A 19,956-nucleotide genomic window follows, 5' to 3' on the forward strand; every position below is an offset into this window, starting at 1 on the left:
GAAGAGAGGCTGAGAGAGTTGGCGTTGTTCCGTCTGGAGAAGAGAAGGCTCCAGGGAGACCTTTTTGCAGCCTTTCAGTACTTAAATGGGGCTTATAAGAAAGATGGGGACAGACTTTTTAGCAGGGCCTGTTGTGATAGGACAAGGGGTAATGGTTTTAAACTAAAAGAGGGTGGATTTGGACTAGATATAAGGAAGAAATTTTTTACAATAAGGGTGGTGAAACACTTGCACAGGTTGCCCAGAGAGCTGGTAGATGCCCCATCCCTGGAAACATTTAATGTCAGGTTGGACGGAGCTCTGAGCAACCTGATCTGGTTGAAGATGTCCCTGCTCATTGCAGGGCGGTTGGACTAGATGACTTGTAAAGGTCCTTTCCAACCCCAACTATTCTATGATTCTATGATCCACAGTGGTTTTACCACATGACTCTGATTTCTCCAATTGAACGAAGATGACCAAAACCACTAATGTCACTTTGGACATTTTATTCTTAGAGCAGACCATACCAGAGATGCGCTGTACCAGTGTTAAGCTAAGGGCTCCATACCATCCAGCCACCTGCTCTCCGTCCCCAGAGGGTGAAGAGTGTGATAACTCAGGAAGTGGAAGGGCCATTATACATTTGGATCATCAAAGGTGGTCAGCTCCAGTGTACTCTGGTGATCCATATGTCAAAACCTGTCAGTGACGACAATTTCAAACGTCAATAGATTTAACATCTCATTTTAATTCCTACCAATATCTAGTTAGACTGACGCAAACTCAGTATTGTTACAGTCCTAGCTGTGGCCCATGTTTATCTACAGACCTCTTACTATAGCTAAAAAAAACCCTTCAGCCTTTCCCTTTGGCTTCCCAAGAGGCTTGTTCCACTTTTTGACAATACTGTTTGAGTTACAGAAGGTCTAGCTACTTCCAAAGATTGACAGACCCCATTGCCAATGGTTAGAGGGCTACCTACATAATGTCCCAAATGGGGACCTCCAGAATCCGCAGACAGTTGTATCAGTCTGCTTAAGAAAATGCGCAAGTAAAAACTGCCAGTTTAGAAACAACAAAATGCTTGGGGTATCTAGGAGGGAACTTGGTTGGTAAAGCTGAACAGCTTTCCACATCATAAGCAGTGTTCTGAATTTCCCTGCTAAACAGAGTCAGTTGAGGAAGCAGAAGAGCAGGTCCCGTGAGTTTCTGTTACTATCAAGGCAAAGTGTGCTCTCACACTGTGACACCCAACTGCGGCCACAGGAGAAGTGTTCAATGCAGAGCTGGAGAACCAAAGCTTCACCATGGATGGTTCCTGATCTGAGGGGAGGCAACGAAGCTGCCCAGCCGATTCAAGGCCATCATTGTGTGTCCAAGACCAGTGAAGGTCAAAGTACTGAAGAGTAGCGTTGCTACCACTCGCAAGGTGTAACTCCAGCAGCCTACCAGCACGGTTCACTGCATTTTCTTTCAAGTCTTTCCTACTTCAGACTAATACCTTTACTTTAATTGGGACACATAATGGGCCTCATCTACCAAGTGATACCATCACACCCGTATCTCAGCAGTAACCTCAAGCCTTTTGAAAAAATCAGGTCTTAAAACTTTCCCATTTTCCATCATTTAACTTCTGAAAAGCTTTGAATTTCCAACAAAGCAAAGAGGTTTTTTTCTAAATCCCCATCTTGTAACATAGCAACCACAACCAAAATGAAAGATTTACAGACATAATCATAATTCTGGAAAATCTATCTATTCCCAGTGAACATGAAAGCTACACATCAAGGATAAAAATGATATAATACATTGTTTTAAAACTGATGGCTCAGTGACAACTATGCAACAAACAAGTGCTCAATATCTTTCCGATTTATAGTAACCTCTAGGTCTCTTTAGTCTATAGGACTTATGCTCTTAGCGCTTACACAAGTTTTATACCTGTATATACCCATTCACTTTAGTTGAACTATCCCAAGTTTATATCACAATAAAAGAAAGTAGAATCACCTCCTATGTATTTAAGCTTTTTAAGTGCTTAATCTAATCCCTTCAGAACAAATAACCAAAAGTAAAACAAAGCACAAAGCTCTGGAGTCCTACATGCAGTTAAAGTGTTTTATTTTCTTGCATTTAAACTATTGATTAAAAAAGTTATTATACACTTCAGCCATAAAATTAAAAGGCCTTCCCATTTAACAGCAAATTTACACTAATTGCCATGTACCTGTGATGGGACCTTTAACTTGTCACCTTGCCAGGGACACAGAAGTAATACTTAACAGAGCAGTTCTGAAGCTGGATGTATTAGTTCCCCTCTGCATCCTTTTAGGAGGCTGGAATATAACTTCACCCATCTCCCCCTGCTGAGTACAACTCTGCAAGTGCTACCTCTTGAGCTGCTGCTTTTCTGTGTTGGTGGATGTAGTCCGCAATACGTACCTTCATTCGGTCACGGGGTGCTCCCTGTCCCTGAATTACCAAACAGCCTCTAGAGAATCCCCTTCTCTTGCTCAGAGGCTTGCTCTCTTTCTGGTCTATGTCCTCACCTGTTTTCTTTGCCCTGCCTGGAACACGCTTTGGAAAATTCTTGCCCAAAGAATAAAGCTAAAGGAAAGACTACTTGTCTTAAAATCAACCAAAAAATAGCAAAGAGCAGATTTCCAGGAACTGGGAAAGTAAATAGGATTCTCATCTTGAAAGATTTTAAAACTAATCTGATCAGGCAAACACAAGCCAGAAAGAAAGAATGAACGGTTTGTGTTGAGATCTGACAAATGAAGGAGAGTGCCTTTTATTGCTGATACTGAATCTGCTTAAATTCATCATCTTCTTGTAAGGGGAAGAAAGAAAAGTTAACTGTTTGGTAAGCCTCAGCAAAGCCACAGATGAGGTAGCATATATTTAAGGAGAAAAAAGCATAATCTTTCTAGGTATTACACTGCAAAGGGAATATGCTCAAATAAGGAGAACAGGAGCATCAAAGACTTCTTATATTATTTCATAGAGATTAACACTACATCCCTCTATGGCTGAAAGCTACCGCTTTCCAGTCTGAAGTAATTCCAGTATCTTGGTCATCAATTCCCAAACACCATCACCAAATCACCAGGCTGTAAACTATAACATGGACCGATAACATCCTTTACCAGCCTCTGACACTTAAATAATATACTTAAAAATGTTTGACTTCTGTTCATTAACACAAAATTCTGGTCCCCACAGCCTTATATCCGGCAGACCCACAGCACATACTGCAATGTTACAGCTTTTCATTCCTGCTCATTTCTGCAGTATTGAATGGCCAAATCAAAGTCTACTAACCAGGTGCTACTGTAAAATTCTCCTCAACACTGCATAGTGTGAGAAGGTCATAGCCTACCCCCTGCATTTTGAGACATTACATCCCTAGAAATAACAATTAACTAAACAGAGATATTTTTGGGGGGGGGGGCAAAGTTTTTAGTTAAGTGGCTCTGTTAACCTGTAAGTCTGATGTTATTTTCTGGGCTAGCTCATTAGGCAGTTTATCCTAGCTCATGCAGATACTTCACCAGAGATGCTGCCTGAAGGACTGAGGGTGTGCAGGTATGGCAGGATGGGGAAGGTTTAAGAGTTCATAGGCTGATGAAAATCGGGGCATAGCACCGATATACTGAAAGAACAACAGGTTTCCTTCTATATCAAGAGTGGCACCACAAGAAAATTATCAGTGTTATGCACGTTCTCACCTTTTGGGCTCTCCTGGCTCTACACCAAGGAAGCTACAATTGTTTGCACTTTAATATGGTGCAATGTCAAAAAGCAGAAGCACTGAGAAACTAGGGACAGACACGTGTCTGTTCACTCCCTGATTAACTACTAGCTGGTCTACCCCAATCAGGTGTCACCTGCACCCACGCTCCTATACAAAATCAGCGAGACAATGTGTTAATCTATTGTCTTTGAAATTGGTGTGCATTTGGGCAGGAGCAGAAATCACTCTGCAAGAGCCTTTTCGTAGGATGTAATCAAGCAGCAGAATATTTTTTTTATACTTCCTCTCTTCTCCTAGCAGGGTGCACAAAAATGATCAGTATTTGATTTTGAATGAATCCAATGATATAGAGACACTTTTACAGGTTACACCTTCCTAAGAAATGTATCTTGCAAAGGCTTTCTCAAAGGTTTTGGCAGCATCTGGCAAAGCCCCAGAAACTCATGACTTGATCACTAAATAGACCTCCTATTAAACATACTCATTCACAGACAGGGAGATTTGTCTGCATGCATGTAAAATTTTATCAATCTTGAAGCATTTTACAGTCAATCTCAGAATATGTCACACAAAAAATTAAGCAATATTTTATTTCCTTTGCAAAGCAAACTAGCAACCCCCTATGCTAGCCTGGCCAAGCATAACAGCATGGATTTGCAGACCAGAAAGGAGAGATCCTCACCTTCTGCCAGAACAAAGATTGCCATAAACCAAGCAAGCACTCAGGGACTGCAAAGTTTCCCATTTCAAGAAGTACCCAGAGGGAAGCCAAGTGAAGTCCAAGCTATTACCTCTGATCAGTTCCCGTTTTCCTCAAGGAGGGCTGGGATTTTTTTATGGGGAGATGAAGGGGAATCGTTAAATCTTATGTAAAAATTACAATTTCAAAGCCAATAAAAGCACAGCCATGGAGACCTGCCCAGTCTCTGTGCAGCTGAGGAAATTCTCTGAAACAGCAACCAGCATGAAAGCCCCTTCAGAAAACAAGAGCGTCTGCTCTCAACTTTTAAAACATGAAAATATAAACTGTAGTGGGTGTAATTTAAATTTATTTCTATACATAAGTGTAATAATTGTGATCGCAATAAAGATAATAGCAACAATTACAAGAATATCACTAACAATAAATAATACCGCTAATCATAGTTAACAATGATCAAATCAATGATCTTTTAGACACAGAGAGAAAGCATGACATGCGACCCTCTCCACGCACAAACACTGAGCAAGGAAGATCTGCTTTGCACAAGGCAGTCATCAAACAGGGGCTTCTTTACTTCCAAAAACTGGGCTAAAAGCACTCGCTATACCTGGGGCAAGGCTGCAGCAGCTCTTTCCCTCCCATGCTGCACACTTCCCTCTCTTCCAGCTCTGGGCATTGCTTCCCAGCGCCCACCGCCACACTCCACACGCTGCGGCGCCGGCTCCGAAAGCCCGGGGCGAGGTCTCCCCAGCCGCAGGTCTGCGAGCAGGCGCTCCATGCGGACCACTCGGACGTTTCGCAGTCTTTCGCGATGACGCAGGACTTGAAGGTCAAAGGGACAGGATCTTGCACGCAGAGGCTGCGATAAGAACACAGTGAAACAACTGAGGAGGTCTTGCTTAATAAATTTCTTTTTTTTTTTTTTTTTTTCCCCAAGCCAAACCCCCGAAGAAGAAATTCATGGTCATTTGGGGTAAATCAGAAGAGCTGCATCAACACCAATACAATGAAAGTAAGAGGAGCTGTAATGCAGTGCACATAATGCATTTCCAGGGAGTTCTGGGTGCAGTCTTGCATGCTGAGTAGTTTGCAAATAATATACCTCATTTATTTCAAGTTAAAACAGATGCGAAAGGCACTATAATTGCTCCCATGCAGTTAGAATTTCACAGTTTATCCAGGACGGAAAATAAAAGCCAAGCTCAAGAGAAATACTGCGACTGGTAACCATTCCCAGCACCCTGCGCACAGGACTAGCTGTCTGCCGTCCATCCATCTGTCCAGGCGTCAGCACGTCCTGCTGTGCAACTCTGCTCTTTTAAAAAATAATTAGTCACACACTAATAAGAAAGGAATTGGTTCTGTGAAGCTGTTATCAAATAAATGCTGTCAAACAAGGTCAGAGGGTTCCCAAACCCGACAAACCACCAGAGACCCAGGAATGCTGCAACTGTGGCTGTATTTTGGGACTCAGTTACTCCTGCTGACATTAGGACATGATCCTCATTCATTCTGTAACACATCAAGACACCACACAAGGCCCAATACAACAGAAAACCAAATTTTAAGAGCTGCCAACTGTTGAGGTTTGGTATCAAGACAAAGCCCCAGAATACAATTTTTACGAGTTCCAAAGTTACAATAGCTTTTCACAATATCAAAAAGTATGGCAAATGTAGCAAACAGTTCTGGGAGAAGACAAACCTCCAGGCTAAGGCCACCATCCTTGCTTGCTGCCCCGCTTCTGTCTCCGCCAGCTGATGGCTCTCCTGCCCAGCAGGCGCGGGGAGGGACCCTGCAGAGCACGGCCGCTGCTGCTCCACCTCACCCCAGCCGGAGATCAGCCACAAAGTCACCACTCGTCTCCCGGAACGGGAGAAAAACCTTTCTTGTCTCTCAAAAACCTTAGATAGCTGAGGTAACAGAGTGGGAAAGGATATACCCAAAGAGGACTGAGGTGCATATGAGCAGAGACGTCACTGAAGCACCACGAAGGATGGGACGGGGCAAAAAAAGATGAAACCCAGGAAAAAGGAGTCACCAGGAGAAAAGGAACCAAGAATTTCTGCCTAGTGTTATACTGACAATGCAAATCGGTCTCCGAAATTAAGACCATACATGAACGCAGTGTGAACTCTCTCTAAATTTGTCTTCTCCAGCCTCCAGTTGCTCACAGTCAGGCTTTTGCCAACTGTAAGGAGCAAATACAGGTACACTTAAAAGGTGTGAAATCCAGAGCTGCTGCCAGGGAACCAGCCGTTACCTCACTTGGTATTACTTATAGCACAGTTTGACTAACCTAACTTTCTCTAAAGAAAATAGACTGGGGCAATCATTTCAGGATTGCAGGGCAGTCTCATAGGGGGAGCAGAGAAGACAAAGGACATTCACTCGCTTCTCCTCCAGTCTAGAAAATGGACCCGTTTCACAAAGGTCGATAGGAATATTCCCACTGATAGCTGATCAAGTTTGACTAGACCCTCAACTACAGGCAAAATACAGCATTTAGTGGCTTACATTTATACTTCAAACAAAAAAAACCATCAATAACAAAACAACAAAAAAAGAGTGTAACAACTTTTTGTCTCAGTTTCTTCACCCAGAATAGAAGTCATTAATCTCACAGGTGCTGTGAGGATGAATTTACTGAGGTTTATTTTAACAACTTCATAAAGTAGAAACAGCCTGTGATACAGCCCCCTCAAAATAAAATTATTTTTGCTTACAACTCAAAAAGATTTCTCATGCCTCTATTACATGTCAAATGCAACTGATTGCAAAGCCATCTCTGGTGCATAATGTCAATACTATTGAACCAAGGCCTGAAAAGTCATCATCATTATATCTGTACTTACTAACCCAGGGATTTTGAGTCTGGTCTGGAACATTAGGTTAGGTGGAGTCACATGAGTGGTAATTTTATTTCCCTTTTAATACTTTTTCAACAGTTATCAGGCGAGCCATCCGTGCCACAACATTAACGAGAAACAAGAATTCCTGATTTTGAGTAGATAAAATAGTAGCATATACAAATCACTGTCCTAACTGATTGGACTAGAAAACTAGAGTTTATCTAAGAACCAAGCATGGAGTGTAACTGATCTCACATTTTAGAGAGTGATCAAAACTTCGCATTCAGATACCACTACGAAAACCCAAATCCATTTTTGGGGTTGTGCCACTGCAAGGAGATTTAAGTCTGGCCTGACCTTTCCTGAAATAACAAACAAAACGAAGCCTTTAAAAATCTGCTTTGGGATCTTCTTTAAAATTTATACTGCTAGCCCCAATTCTTAGCGAGACAATACCTACAATACTTCTCCTAATGGATTCAAACATATGCCGACACTCCGGCCAAAAGACATTTCTGCCCAGCAATCACCCTTGCTATTTGCAAAAGCCTTTGAGGTACGCAAAGACTGAATAGCTGTTTCTTTCCCTGAAAATCCCTCCACCGCTCCTACTATAAAAAGCTAAAGAGGTAACTTTGTTGACCTAAAGGTGAACAAGACGTGGAGCTGGCAATTTCCATCCTTCTGCTCCGGTAGATGTTTTTGAGGGAGAATTACATGCAACCGCCTAACAGAAAGCGAATCTAATTAACTTGTACCTACTCATTCACAGCCTCAAAGTCAAATTAATTGTGACACCGAGCAACACAAAGACAAATGTAAAAACATGCTTTTGCATGAAATTCAGACAGAGTCTTTCATGTTGCAGATGTATTCGGGGCAATCTAATACAGATAAAGCCCAGACGTGCGAGACACTCGCTGATCTGAGGCTGCAAGCCAGACGTGTATTTGCGCTGCTGTGGCTGTATCCCAACCGGCAGGGAGGGGAAGGAGGTCTTGGGCATGGGAGATACTACCTAAGCCCTGTTTTTAAACTAAGTTTCCACATATTAATGTATCAGGTTAGATCTTCCTCTTGGGAGTCAATCTAGTAACTGCGATATAGTAGGGTGCTTAGGTGATCGATGCTTTTTTCTATGTTACACACTTGGATTGATACTGTAAAACTACAGGAGTTGTTTCACAAGGTACCTTACGGTGCCCGTGGTGTAAGATGGATCAGTTAGTTAGCAGACAACAGCAGCACGAAGCCTAACGCACTCAAGTGGCAGAGAGCCCTCTTACTCTCTTGTGCACTGAAGGGGAATAAACCACATATAAAAAAACCCACTAAACCAAAGGAAACCTACTCACGCCTCGCGTACACTCGCATGGTACTGGAGCTACAAGCAGAAAAGCAAGAAGAGGAGGAGGAAAAGCTGCCCCGCGGGCCGCTCCTCCCGTGCAGCCCCACGTCCGCCGTGGCTGTGCAACTGCAGGCTGCTGCCAAGCGAGGAGCACGACTCTTCTCCTCCATCTCCAGCCCCGCTCTCCCCCACAAGGTACAGCAATTGTGCAGCCCCAGGCGGAACCACACCACCGTTCTGTTCCGGACAAAAAGTAACTCACCAAAAAATAGTAAATTTTCCAAAAGCTCAGTGCATCTCTGCTACATGCCTTCCAGTCACACAGTCACCACATCCACCGCAAGGAAATGAGTGGAAACACGTCTATCAGCAGGAAAAAGGAGCGAGACCGTCCAGGAGCAGTGCATCATTAAATCAGGTTGGGCACAGCACAGAAATTATCCCTGGTTTCCTTTCCCAACCGAAGCAATGCATTCGGAATGAAAGGTGAATGCATTTCCTTACATTAGAGGATGAGACAGGTGGTTATCGTTGAACCTTTTATACTGAAAGGATCATCTCCAAAATAATTTGACACATTAAGAAGCTATCACCATGCCCATGCTGCTGGTACGGAAGGCAGCTCCAGGAGGACAGGGTACTGCTTCAGCAGCCAGGCCCTTCCCCGCAGCTCAGGACGGCTCCTGAGAAGTGTCAAGCCTGACCGGGGAATGCACGCCCAAATCCACCTGCTGCAGAGCAAGAAAATCCTGACGTGAGCTAAGCTACACTGATAACAACGCATTTTCATTTCTTCCCTTTTTCTAACATCGTCTCCTATTCTGTAATCAATGACCCAACCTTACAGGCTGCTGGAATAAACACTACCTGCTCTTTGCACTTGGCTAATAATATTAGGATCTAATACTGGACACAGTCTTGCCACGTTTCTAACAGCATCCAAACACTTTTTTCCCTTAGGAAACTGGCAATCACTGTTAACAGGCATACTTTCAAGGATTCATAATGTTTTTTAGGGTCCTCAAGGGCTGCTAGGGCTATTTTGGATACTGGCGATACCATATATTCAGTCTATGCAGCAAAGGCTTCTTTGGCAGAAGAAACACCAGCCCCTTCTGCACCAGGGTGGGAAGGAAGACGGGGAATATTTGCCTGCCATACAACTGACCAAAGGGAAAGGGAGCTGGGACACTATAATCCAAACAAACACAGGGCTTTGGTGTCTAAGATGTCTAAGTTTTGGTGTCTCCAAAACTTAATGCACCAGATCCTCTGTTTCAATTAAAAATAAATGCTGACTTACATTTGCGCTACCTAGGCAGACATTGAAATCTTAGGGCTACAGAAGCAGCTGGCTTTCAGCACAATTTGAAAACAGAAGAAAAAAGCTCAATTATTATTGGACATTATTTCTAAAATGTTATTGAAATTAAAAAAGAGGTCACTGTTCCTTTGTTTCGTGTGCTTTTAATAAAAGCAAAGGAAATGAGAGACAGAACTTTTAAAAAGAACACTAGAAAATAAAATCTCTTTCTTATCCAATAGCTCAGGGATTTGTTTTCAAGCCTGAGCACCGAGGCTTGATTCCTACATCTGCTGGGAGGAATGTGAACACATATCTCCTCTCCCAGATCAGAATCGTAACCATCAAATAGCATATTACAGCACAGCGTTTCCACCTCCGGACTGCAAAATTTTGTATTCATCCAGAGGACAGAAGAATGTCAACACTAGAAACCGCAAATAATTTTTTCCTAAAAACGTACAACTGCACAGTGGTTAAGCACAATCCACTAGGAAATGGATAATGGAAATTCAAATTACAGAGGCAAACAAAAGAGCTGAATGCTGCTCTAGCGCAGCCTTGACGGATGGGTTATCCCTTGACTGAGTTTGACCTGAATTTTCACTTACAAAGGCAAAGTAAACAGAAACCCAAATCCAACTCTATTATATCATTGTCGTCATCTTACATGTAGAATGAAGAGTTTAAGAAATATGTACCTAAAAAGACTCCTAATCCAAATAATAATAATAATAAACCCTAAAACTGTTTGCTCCTGTCTTTAACTTCTCAGTATGCTTGGTGAGCACACACATCAGGTTAGAAAATCAGGTTAAATTTATTTAGAATTTCAATCTCTAGCTATGGGCACTCATTTCACTAAATTACAATTTAGTGTCTAACCTAAATAACCTTTCTTTTCTCTTAAAAAAAAGGAACACAAGTGCCTTTGTCTCACTATTCAGTAGATTTTTACAACTGTGACAAGCCAAAAAAACAAAAAGAGCAGAAGTTCTAGCACATTCATTTCTTGCAACTTTTTCAGATTTTATTTGTTTTTTAGATGCATGGAAGTGCTTATGTTTGAATTTGTTACTGGATATGAGATCTAACATGAAACTAAAACTTTTTTCTGAAATAGAATGAAAAATGAATTCTATCAAAACAGTATGAAAAATGATTTCCAGCTTTTTAAAATAGAGTCTTTCAAAGCTTCAAATCAGATCCATAAAATCATTCTGTTTTGATGTTATTCCTTTTATTTTGATGAATATAAAGTTTCTAGACCAAAATTCTTTCTGGGCAGAAATGAACCTGTCTCGAGGTCTATTGATGTTCTGCTGTTCAACTGTCTTCTTTTCAAGTGTTTCCAAAAAGGTCTGGCCCTCCCTTTCCTCTTCCTTTCTCCCTTCTCCTTCCATTTTGACAAATGTAGAACCTCCAAACTGAAAAAAAGTTTCATCAAAAACATTCCCCAGCCCTGTTTCCCTGACACGGCACGTCCAATCTTCCACGCGCTTGAGCTCCTCTCCAAGTAATTCCTGTTTACAGTTTTTACCTTTAAAATTGCTAGGATTTTTGCTTGCACCTTTAAGGCTGGTACAGACACACAGATCTTTGTAGGACCAATTATTTAAATGAAAAATCTGTTTTCCTTTTAATGCAAAGGATTCCTCAGCTCCTACCTGAGGGCTCACTGTAAAACCAAAGGATCCTTTTTTCCGGGTTCAACAGCATAACTTAAGCATCAGCAAAAAACCGAAAACAAGTATCAGGCACATTTCCTGCCGCTGCTACCTACTTCACAAGAGAAAGGACACCCCATCTGCCATTCCCATCAATGGCAAACTTGTTAGTGAAGAGGCCAAACCGAACATCCTGCCAGTAATCCAGCATCCGTAAGAAGTGAATGCGTTCAATCTTTTAGTCTTTAAAAACCAGCTTGCACCCAAGCCCACCAAAATCCAATTTTTGGCAAAGCCTGTTCTTTCACACCGAGGAACGTACCCGGGCCCCTCTCCCATCAGTGAGCACAGCGGCTGCTGCTGCTCGCCCGCCTCGCTGGATGCTCCGCAGCCCTGAGATTAGACACCAGGAAATTAAACAACCTCGATAATAAATTGGGCATCTTTGCCGTTGCATTATAAATTAGGAGGCAAGATGAGAATACGGTTCCTCTCCTCACGTGGCCTTCGAGCAGACCGGGCTGGGTAGCTGAGCGCTCCCGTTATCTGCCGCTTTCCTGCAAGAATCAGGCAGCGGCGGGAGGCAGGGTGGTGGCAAAGCCTTGGCAGAGCAGCAGCTCAGAGACCGCCTTTAAAGCACGACTTGGGATATTCCTCTCTCTTGCCTCAGTTTTCCAGAAATTTAATTTGTATCTCTCATTGGTACTTACTCGACGGTGTTAGTCAAAATAGGAAACCTTGGCCAGGAAAATGAAAAAGCACAAATAAGGCGTTTCTTTCCAGTTTTACAGCAGACGCCTGGCTGCCTGCCAAACCCCACTACAGGGTTATGTAAATGCCTTTACTCTTCTTTATCGGTAGCCAAAATATCATCGCTCTTGCAAAGCGACATCTGCAAGATCGGGTCCATTCTTCAGAAGAATGGCAGCAAATACGCTGCACAACAAAACAAGGAGGACATTATCGGGGGATGCTTAAAGGCAGTCGTTGTCAGAGGTATTTGATATCAGTGACACTCCGGCCCTGGAATTAAACACGGATTGGATTTTAGGCTGGATTTTTAGGTTTAGATTTTAAGTCCAAAAGGAGAAGGGAAAAGTGTGGGACTATCTGGACGCTGTAACATGACATGACTTTTTGTCCTCTATTCAATCAATGGGCTTTCCTCTTGTATTTGAGTAAGAGTAAGGGATGGGGTCAGGCTCAGCTCTCTGCAGTAAACCTGAGACACGGCCTCAGCAGAAAAAGTCTGCCAGGAGGCAGCTAATGGAGTTGTACACTCCCAAAAAGTGTCCTAGATCAGCAAAAAAAACCCAGAAAGGAGCACGGAAGAAGACAGCTCAATCAGGGGTAGAGTCACTAAAACTAAAGCTCCCAGAACCCTCTGCACTGTAATCCAGAAATTCAATGTATAACTCACACAGTAGCATAACAAAGAGAAAACATTTATAGAAACAGGGTCTTCCATTCCCTATTCTTACAGAGAATATAGCAGTGAGCGTGTGAGGGCAGAGCGAGTGAAATTTTAACAAAGTCAGGATCCCCTTCCCAGAGCCTCTGATAAGGAATGAGATACAAGAGGGAGAAGAACAGCTAACAAGTGTTAGCAGACATAAACCTGCTGCCGGTCGCACGGTGGCATAAATCACAAGTGACTCCATTAAAGTCAAGCAGCTACATGAGCATAAAATCTGTATATTTAGAATCAGCATATATTTAGAGACAAGTAATAAAAGTCAAGATGTTAGAAACTGCTGAAACAGTTCACAAAGCTTGACTTTTTTCCAACAAATAAAAAAAAAAATCCATACTTTGCTACAGGTGTAATAGGAGGGGGTAAGAAAAAGGCTAGAATGTATATTTTCACCTCAGTATGTGTGCAAAACCACTGCAGACATTAACAGGGGTAGAGAATTGGACGTAAAATAACCCCTTCTCCCTGCCATTTGAGTTTGTGCAGTTGCCAGGAGCTATGGATTACTGAGAAACAGATTGATTTCTGCAAAATTCAGGAGCAGGATTTTTCAAGAACTTCTAATATCCTTGAAAAACAGAACACGAGAAGTTCTCCAGAAATCTTGACTTTCTCAGAACTCAATTTCTCAGTCATCTATAGCTCCTGGCACCTGCCCAAATCCAACCTGAAGTCAAATGGCAGAGCTTAGATAGCTTAAATTTAAATGCGAAAAATGGAGAGAATAAATCCTTCCATTATTTCCTGCACATTACTGTAACCTTCACATTTGAATTACAGCAAAGCAACCTACAGCGACTAAGAGAAATTGTTAGATAAAACACATGAGGACAAGAAAGAAAAGCAAGTCACGTATCTAGTATCAGCATCCAAGAGTTACACCCATCGGGAAGGCTCCTCGGTAAGCAGAAGGACAATCAGTTTTGGTCCCCGAGCTATCCTTCCAAGAAATACCTTCTAGTAAATTCGCAAAGCCAAACTTTTCGGACTTGTTTTATCCAGTGTTGATTTGTAAGAATGAAGAAGTTTAAGTTGGTGCAATTTTAGGCTCTTCTGCCACACATATGCAGTACATGACTGAGAATGAAACCTCCCTCTCCCAGAGCCAGGGCCCAGCAACAGGGCAAAGTGATATATAATTCCATTTCCTCGATGTTTCCTCAAAACAACAACAACAAAAAAAAAAAAGAAGAGAATTATTAAAAACGTAAAATGAATTAAACAGCCACAAATCGTAGAAGTATGCAAAATATTCAGCATATGTTAGCTTTACAAGAAGGGAATTAAATAAAAAAAAAGACCATAAAGAAAACACATAAAAATTTGCATTTAAAACTCAAGAACGCGAGTGCGTTTGCTGTGGTGCTGCCACACGGAGCAAGCGCTCCATCAAACAAGTCCACTGGGGATGAAATAAAAGACGAAGCACCCTTACCTCAGCACTGCGTTTTTTCCATCGCTCCTTACACACCTGATCTGCCGGGTTTGGTAACCGATCTCCACCTCCCCGGGACGGTGGTGGGGTTTATAGCCTAGAAGTCCGGACGTGCTTTGCTCTCCAGAGTCTGAACCGAAATCCGGCATAGTCCTCCCCGCCAGGTCAGCGTCTTTAGGATGGGGCAGCCGGCATTCGCCCCAAGACCCCACTCGGAGGCTGTAGGAGTGCTCCTCCTCCCCGAGGGGACAGGCGGGAGCGATGCAGGCTCTGGATTCAGTCAGATTCGGGCACGGGGCACCCCCGTACAGAGGAGGAGCGATGACCGCCCGTGTCCGGTGCTGCAAGCTCTTGGCACAGCCCGTGCCACACTCGGACCAGCCGGAGAACTCGGACACGACGCAGTCCCGCGGGCAGGGCACCAGGCAGGCTTGCTCGGCAGGCGGCTGTGGCGAGAAATACTCACATATTTCGTTGGCGACAACGGTTCTGTTCAGCTTCTGCAGGCAGCGGATGCTCCGGCGCTGCAGCCCGTGCTGCGCGGTGATGCAAGCCCCGGCTTCCACCTCACCCCCAGCAAAGGGGACGAGCCCACACCTGTCCCATCCCGAAACCTCCCACTCGAACAGCTCCAGGTGCCAATCGCAGACTTTAAAGCACCGCCTCTGGCTTTCGGGTTTGTCCTTCTGGTCGCAGTTTGCGTGGTACGTCGTCCAGCCCTCCGCATGGGTGCACCAGACGGCCCGACTGCGAACACCCCCCGAGCCGCAGTCGCCTATGCACCGGCCCCAGTGACCTGCAAAAGAGGGAGTGTTGAGAAATGCCATGCGATACTCCTGCCACGGATCTGTCCCGACGCCCAGTAGCATCCAAACCATACCCTGCCATGTATTAAAAGTAAATAACTACCAGCTGGTCCCTAAAATTGTTTAAAAGCTTCCTAAAGGCTGCAAGTAATTTCTCCTCCTAGTCTGCTCCCATCACTAGACCACTCAGAGAAACTTGAGGGAAAAAACCAGAAGTCCCACTACATCTCAAATTAAAAGCAGGCCAGGCACACTTCTGTAGCAGTAAAACGCATCCCAAAGCCTGAGAAAATGTGGATATTTAATTTCACTTGTACAAATGAATATAAAAATGATCATAAAGGAACAATAATCTAATAGGAAAAGAAAGTCAAGTTAGATAAGAGGAAAAGAGTCTTAATAGAGCAATTAGTCAATGGCATAAACTGCACTGGGAAGCAGCTGAATCATCACCTGATGATAAAGAATCATCATCACCGGTGATAAAACGGTGAGGATAAATACTATGAAAATAAGAGCATAGTCTTAACAGGAGTTCGAATCGGAGGACCTGACTTGGTCTGGCAGTGCGCGCTGCAGGACAGGTCCCGCAGGGCGCTGCTCTGGAGCAGAGCCCCCAGAGCAGAGAAGGCACCTCACATGCACCGACTTCGGAATGACCCTGGGATGTACACCCAGCCAGTCGTTTCCATTTGCAGCACGTGGCACTACAAGAAGTGGTAAAGCTAGTTATTCGGGAAGAGAAATGAAACCAAAATTAAACCCAGCAATGTCATTTTTAGTTCTGGAGCACATTAACATATATATGTAAATGTCTGAATCTTGAGGATTTGCAAGTTAACTTCATCAGACGGGGCTAAACAGAAAGATTTTTCTCTGACAATATTATTCGAGAAAAATTCACCAAGCCAAAAAAATAATCTGAGGGCTATAGAGTACAGAATTGCCTGCAAACTGAAGAGAAAAGGCAGAGAAAAAGCACTCGGGCCGAATCTTAACATATTAAAGGGATTTTGATGATCGAGTCTCAAGAGGGTCTCACCTCGTTTCTAAGCTTAAAAACTTTTCAATGCCTCATAACAGAGCCATTTCACTCGATAAAACCATTGCATATGTAATTCTCACTTGAAAATATACTGCAACTACCCTATCTTTTGTATTTTTTCAAGGCAGAAAATGAACTTACAATAAATAGGTCGATTTATATTAAGAAATGCTACTCCAGTCAAGTTTTTTAAAATTTATTTTAAAACTACCGGAACCAGTTACATGCTTACACTACCAAACCAAACACACACATAAAAACCAAAACCAGCCCCATAATGACTGCAATTATAACACCCAGTATTTCATTCAGCTGATGGCGGTTTTGTTGGTAATCCCGTTGTTCTTTCTTCATGAATAGAGGAGTGACTCCTCCAGAGGCAGGGGCTTGACATTGTGTAATAAAAAATAAAAATCAATAAACAAAAATTCCTGTTCTTTTTTCATTGTTAATAAAGGAGGAAAGGTAAATAGAAATTGGATATAGCCGAGCTTCTCCTCCAACACGTCCCGCGCTCTTGCCGTGTCCCTTCTGCGGGCGCTGCTCCTCCCTCGCCCTCCAGGCCAGGACTGCAGCCCTGCCCTCAGGCTGGCACCCTCTCCCGCGTGGACAGGCAAGGGGGCAAGAGGGGTTTTCAGAGTCGTCAGCGTTTAGACAGCTCCAGCTTTTGTTGAATCCTTCAGGCTACGTGAAAAATCGTTGTCCCTTTTACGCCTCTATTTCACACCAAAAGATATCAGTCCAAGGTAAGGACTCAGCCGTGACAAGTATCTTGACTATCAAACTATACTGTGCTCTACAAGCTGCACTACACTAACGACAGGCTTTCAACGGAATTCAATGTGCTTAAAAACTGAATATTCAAAAAAATGAATCTTTAAATATGCTTTTGAAGTTCAGTTACATGAAGAGGTCCACTGACAATTTAAGTGTTCATCCGCAATACTTCACCTTGATTTAAAAGAATATTCTTATACAAATGCCAACAAGATTCAAAACCAGACATCAGATTATATATATACGATCATCTCACTAAAAATAATAGTGAAAATTCAAACCTCAAGTACTAGGTGGCTTTGAAAGTAATTAGCACAAAGACTAAGCATCGCAACGCAACTGTACCATGAGCTTATTTCAACATTTCTTTCTCTGAAGCGGTTCAGCAAAGGCAGTTTAATTTTTTGAGATGTGGAAGTTTCAGTACAGGAAAAGTTTGGGTTTTACCACTCTGTTTTTAAAGCAAAAATTCAAGAATAATATTGTTTCACTTCAGCGTAGCGCATAACAGTATTTTACTCATCAATAGGAGCTTGAAACACATTACACCAGTTAAGGATTCACTACTTATTTCTTAGGATAGCAAACAGCATTAAAAACACCATTAAAACAAAGCAGTTGTAGCAGAGGACTGGCCAAATTACACTCACCAAACCTACCACTGCTCTTTCCCTACTGCACAGAACGCGTCTTGTTAGCACTTTTTATACATTTCTGGGCGCTGCTTGTGAGCTACTCCATGTCACAGCTGCACATTTACCAGTCCCTACACTAAGAGCAGAGAGAGAGACGCAGCAGAAGCCTTAGCAAGAAGTGGCCATTATTTAATGTCAGCCGTGAATTTAGAACGAAAACTTACCAAAAAAAAAGAAAGTAAGCAAGGACTCATAAGTAATTACACTACCGTTAGACACATCACCATTTGGAATTATTCTCTGGCAAATGCTAAAAACATAGCCTGCTCTTGGCATACCAAAAAAAGAAGCCTGAAAAATAAGGTTAAAAATTAGATGCAAATCCCATTACTATAGATTTTTTTTCATTTCCTGATGATCTCTTCAGGATGCAGCAGTAAACTTATCCACAATGTTTCATTGCTTAGTTAAATATCCTGTTCAGTAGCTTAAATGAGAGAAGGATGTAAATACTTCCTAGTCAATAGTCTGCTTTGTAATTAGAATTTAATTATTTTTAGAAGAGTCATGTTAAATTTACACTTTCCTTGAAATAAATCTGAGTCAATTAAAAGAAACATCTCAGCACAATGTGAATAATAATATTAACTACATTTTATTAAAAACCCACTGCAATTTAGGCATCAAAAGCCAGAACTTCAGAAAGATGCTTTACAACTCCCGATCTGGAATGTGAGGCCACTGGTAATTAAAGCAGAAGACTAAACAAAATGAAATATATTTCACAGTGGTCTGCCTCTAGAAAGTACAAAAAGATGAAGATAAAGGATAGATATCATCCACCTCGTAACCACTGTAACTTAATCAGATACTGGATCTTTGATCTCATCACAGCAGGACACAGGTGGGAGAATGAGAGACTGTGGACGTACATGGAAACAGGTATATCCCAGCTGAATATAAAGAAAAAACTCGTCACTATGAGGATAACCCTTGGAACAGGCTGCCCCGAGGGACAGAAGAATCGCATCCTTGGAGGTTTCCAAGATCTGACTGAACAAAGCCCTAAGCCACCTGGTGGGAATTCAGTGTTGACTCTGCTCTGAGCAAGCAGGAGGTTCAACCAGATGACCTCCCCATGGTCCTTTCCGACCTGGATTACTCTATGAAGGAGCATCTAACTGAAAGTAAGGCTTTGTCCACTAGGACTTACTACCACACCCAAAAAAGTTTTTTCCCCAAAAAAATACCACTGAGATCTACAAAGTGTCAAGGAACCTGCAATAGCACAAATAAATTTATTAGTCAACGAAACCAAAGAGAAATTCAATCAAATCACTATTTCAAAAAATAAGAAGTTAAGCAAAACTTGCTTAAAATTGTAAAAAAAATTGTACAAAATTGTACAAAAATTGTAAGAGACAGTGGGATGTCTTTGTTCATGGAAAACTGTAAACAAAGGCATCCTACTGTCTCTTACAAGACATCTATAACACCGCAAATAATAATGACATGAAAGGGATTAATAAATCAAGTCAATCTAATAAGGAAAAACTACACATTATTCTGTTTGCCATCTTTTATCGGACAGAAAGAGTACCGTACTATCATCCCATACAGCTTCTCTAATCCTGTTAAAAGCATGCAATAACACTGCAAGTGTAGTTTATTTGATGTAGTGTGCACTGATTTGCTTTTCCTGCCTGGAAGACCTACCTACAATTATGCAATAATTATATCTGAAAGGATACGGTGACATCTGCTCTTTGACACGCAGGTCACACAAGCATAAGGCAAGCAGGCTATTCAGACGATAATTACATATTACAGACAAAATGAAACACCACTAAACATCAAACCTAAAATAGGAATCCCAATAAGAGCTGCTTAATAAGTATGTTATTGCTTAATAAGGATTGCTACAATAATTATGCTCTGTTTAATGTGACATTTAGCTTAATTGCAACCATTTCACCATCTGAGAATTCATTCAACAACAAGCATCTTCCACAATTATTCTGTCCCTGTAGCTATGTACTAATTTACAAACTTAGGACAAGATCAGCAATCAGTTAACTAGAGTATTGTGTTAGTAATTTATTTCAAACAGGTAATAGATGTTCGCCAAGTCACATCTGATACATAAAACAGTGAAGGAACACTGAAAAAAAT

The 19,956-nt window shown here is 42.2% G+C and overlaps 1 protein-coding gene across 10 annotated transcripts in view; it reads right to left on the bottom strand.

Annotated features, from left to right (window-relative positions):
- The window catches only part of THSD7B (thrombospondin type 1 domain containing 7B), a 336,629-nt gene that overhangs the window by 204,939 nt on the left and 111,734 nt on the right, over positions 1-19,956 (bottom strand). For all 10 annotated transcript variants that reach the window (XR_012044320.1, XR_012044319.1, XR_012044318.1 and 7 more), the window contains exons 4-5: positions 14,522-15,317; positions 5,050-5,301 (exon numbers count right to left, since the gene is read on the bottom strand). Coding sequence is in view for 7 of the 10 variants with exons in the window: in XM_072874423.1 (XP_072730524.1) it covers positions 5,050-5,301; positions 14,522-15,317 (1,048 nt within the window). In the remaining 3 variants the exon portion in view is untranslated. The remainder of the gene's footprint in view (positions 1-5,049; positions 5,302-14,521; positions 15,318-19,956) is intronic.

This window comes from Ciconia boyciana, chromosome 10 (genome assembly GCF_034638445.1).
Source record: "Ciconia boyciana chromosome 10, ASM3463844v1, whole genome shotgun sequence".
NCBI lineage: Eukaryota > Metazoa > Chordata > Aves > Ciconiiformes > Ciconiidae > Ciconia > Ciconia boyciana.